General features: G+C 34.5%; 1 protein-coding gene across 1 annotated transcript; it reads right to left on the minus strand.

Moving 5' to 3' along the window:
* Window positions 1-422: 422 nt before the first annotated feature.
* LOC141271048 (olfactory receptor 11L1-like) lies at window positions 423-1,340 on the minus strand. The gene has a single exon (XM_073681152.1). It carries the CDS (start codon window positions 1,335-1,337, stop codon window positions 423-425), a length of 915 nt encoding a protein of 304 aa, XP_073537253.1. The 5' UTR covers window positions 1,338-1,340.
* Between the last annotated feature and the right edge of the window lie 229 nt (window positions 1,341-1,569).

Raw genomic sequence — 1,569 nt, forward strand, 5'->3', positions numbered from 1 at the left:
ACTGTAAACTATAAAATGAGGATAAATACAGTCAAAATAAACTGTAGAAGTTTCTTCAGCTTCACAAAAGTCTTGGATTTTTTTTACGGACAGGGCAAAACAGTGCCCTATTTTTACGGACTGTCCTGGAATTTACAAATAATCTCCACCTAGAGAAATGCTAATATCAATGTAAATTAATAAATAGTCAACAATAATAGTAACCATAATTCATTATTTAATTGCTAATCTAAACATGGATAACATCTTCCAATAAGCATAGCATAGTACAAGTTAGAATAAAACATGATGAAGACTCAAGTAAGCTCCACCAGAGTTGTTGCGACACGCTTGATAAAACTATATGTTCATGGTGAATTAGGATTGGCTTTTAATTACATTAGCAAAATTTAGAAGAATGTAGAGTGAAATAAAAGTTCTCCTTATTGGTTAGAAACTTTTTTAAGCGTCATTCTTATGTCTTGATTTTTGAGGCTATATATTATCGGATTAAACAGAGGAGTAAATACAGTGTGTAACAAGGAGACAATCTTATTAATAAGCAAGGAATGTCCTTTAGATGGGATCATGTATTTAGCTATTAGCGTCCCATAAAATGTCCCCACAACAATAAGATGAGAACTGCAGGTAGAAAAGGTTTTTTGTTTGCCAGTTGTAGATGGGATCTTAGTTATAGCGAAGAAGATATGCACATAAGTTCCAATGATAAAACCACAAGGGAGGATAAATATTGGCATGGAAAATAAAAAGACTTCCAGTTCTACGAGAGAAGTGTCCGAGCAAGAAAGCTTCTGAAGCGGGAAAAGGTCACAGTAGAAGTGGTTAATGATATTGTCACGGCAAAAATTAAAGTTTGATATAGGCATAACTGCTATAAGATTAAGAGTAAAACCCAGAAACCATGGCCATAGTGAAAGACAGACCTGGCACCTAAAGTCCATGATGCTAGAGTACCTTAAGGGGCTGCAGATGGCCAGGTATCGATCATAGGACATCACTGATAGAAGAAAACACTCTGTGATGGTTGTACCACTGAAGAAATAAAATTGAGTGATACAACCTACAAAAGTCATTATTTTCCCCCTGAACACAGAGGCGCTGAGCATATTGGGAACAACGTTCATGGAAATCACGAGGTCAGAAAATGAAAGATGACAAAGAAAATAATACATAGGAGACTGGAGGTGTGCATTGGCACAAACCAGTATGATGATAAGAAGGTTTCCCATAAATGTAAAAAGAAAGACGATCAAGAAAAGAACAAAGAATACAATGTTGAAGCCGTGAAGATTTCCGACACCCAATAGAATGAATTCAGTCACTCTTGTTTGGTTCATACTGAATAATCTGATTTTCCTGAAACATTAAAGTAAAATTATAGTGAAATAAAGTAATATAGTAAATAAAGTGAAAAAAATTATTTTTTATGAAGATTGAAAAAAAAAAAAATGGTAAAAGTATCTTTGAAATATGGGCCACTTTTCAGGTACGTCTTTTTAGTACAGAAGTTGCTTTTCTTGGTGGTGCACGTTGGCAGTATATGAAGCCTTTTATTAGGTTCCAGAAACC

This window comes from Phyllobates terribilis, unplaced genomic scaffold, assembly GCF_046119375.1.
Source record: "Phyllobates terribilis strain yellow unplaced genomic scaffold, ASM4611937v1 Scaffold_5__5_contigs__length_657084704, whole genome shotgun sequence".
NCBI lineage: Eukaryota > Metazoa > Chordata > Amphibia > Anura > Dendrobatidae > Phyllobates > Phyllobates terribilis.

Coding starts and splice junctions, on each gene's coding strand:
- LOC141271048 (XM_073681152.1), bottom strand. CDS start 1,337: ATGAACCAAACAAGAGTGACTGAATTCATTCTATTGGGTGTCGGAAAT.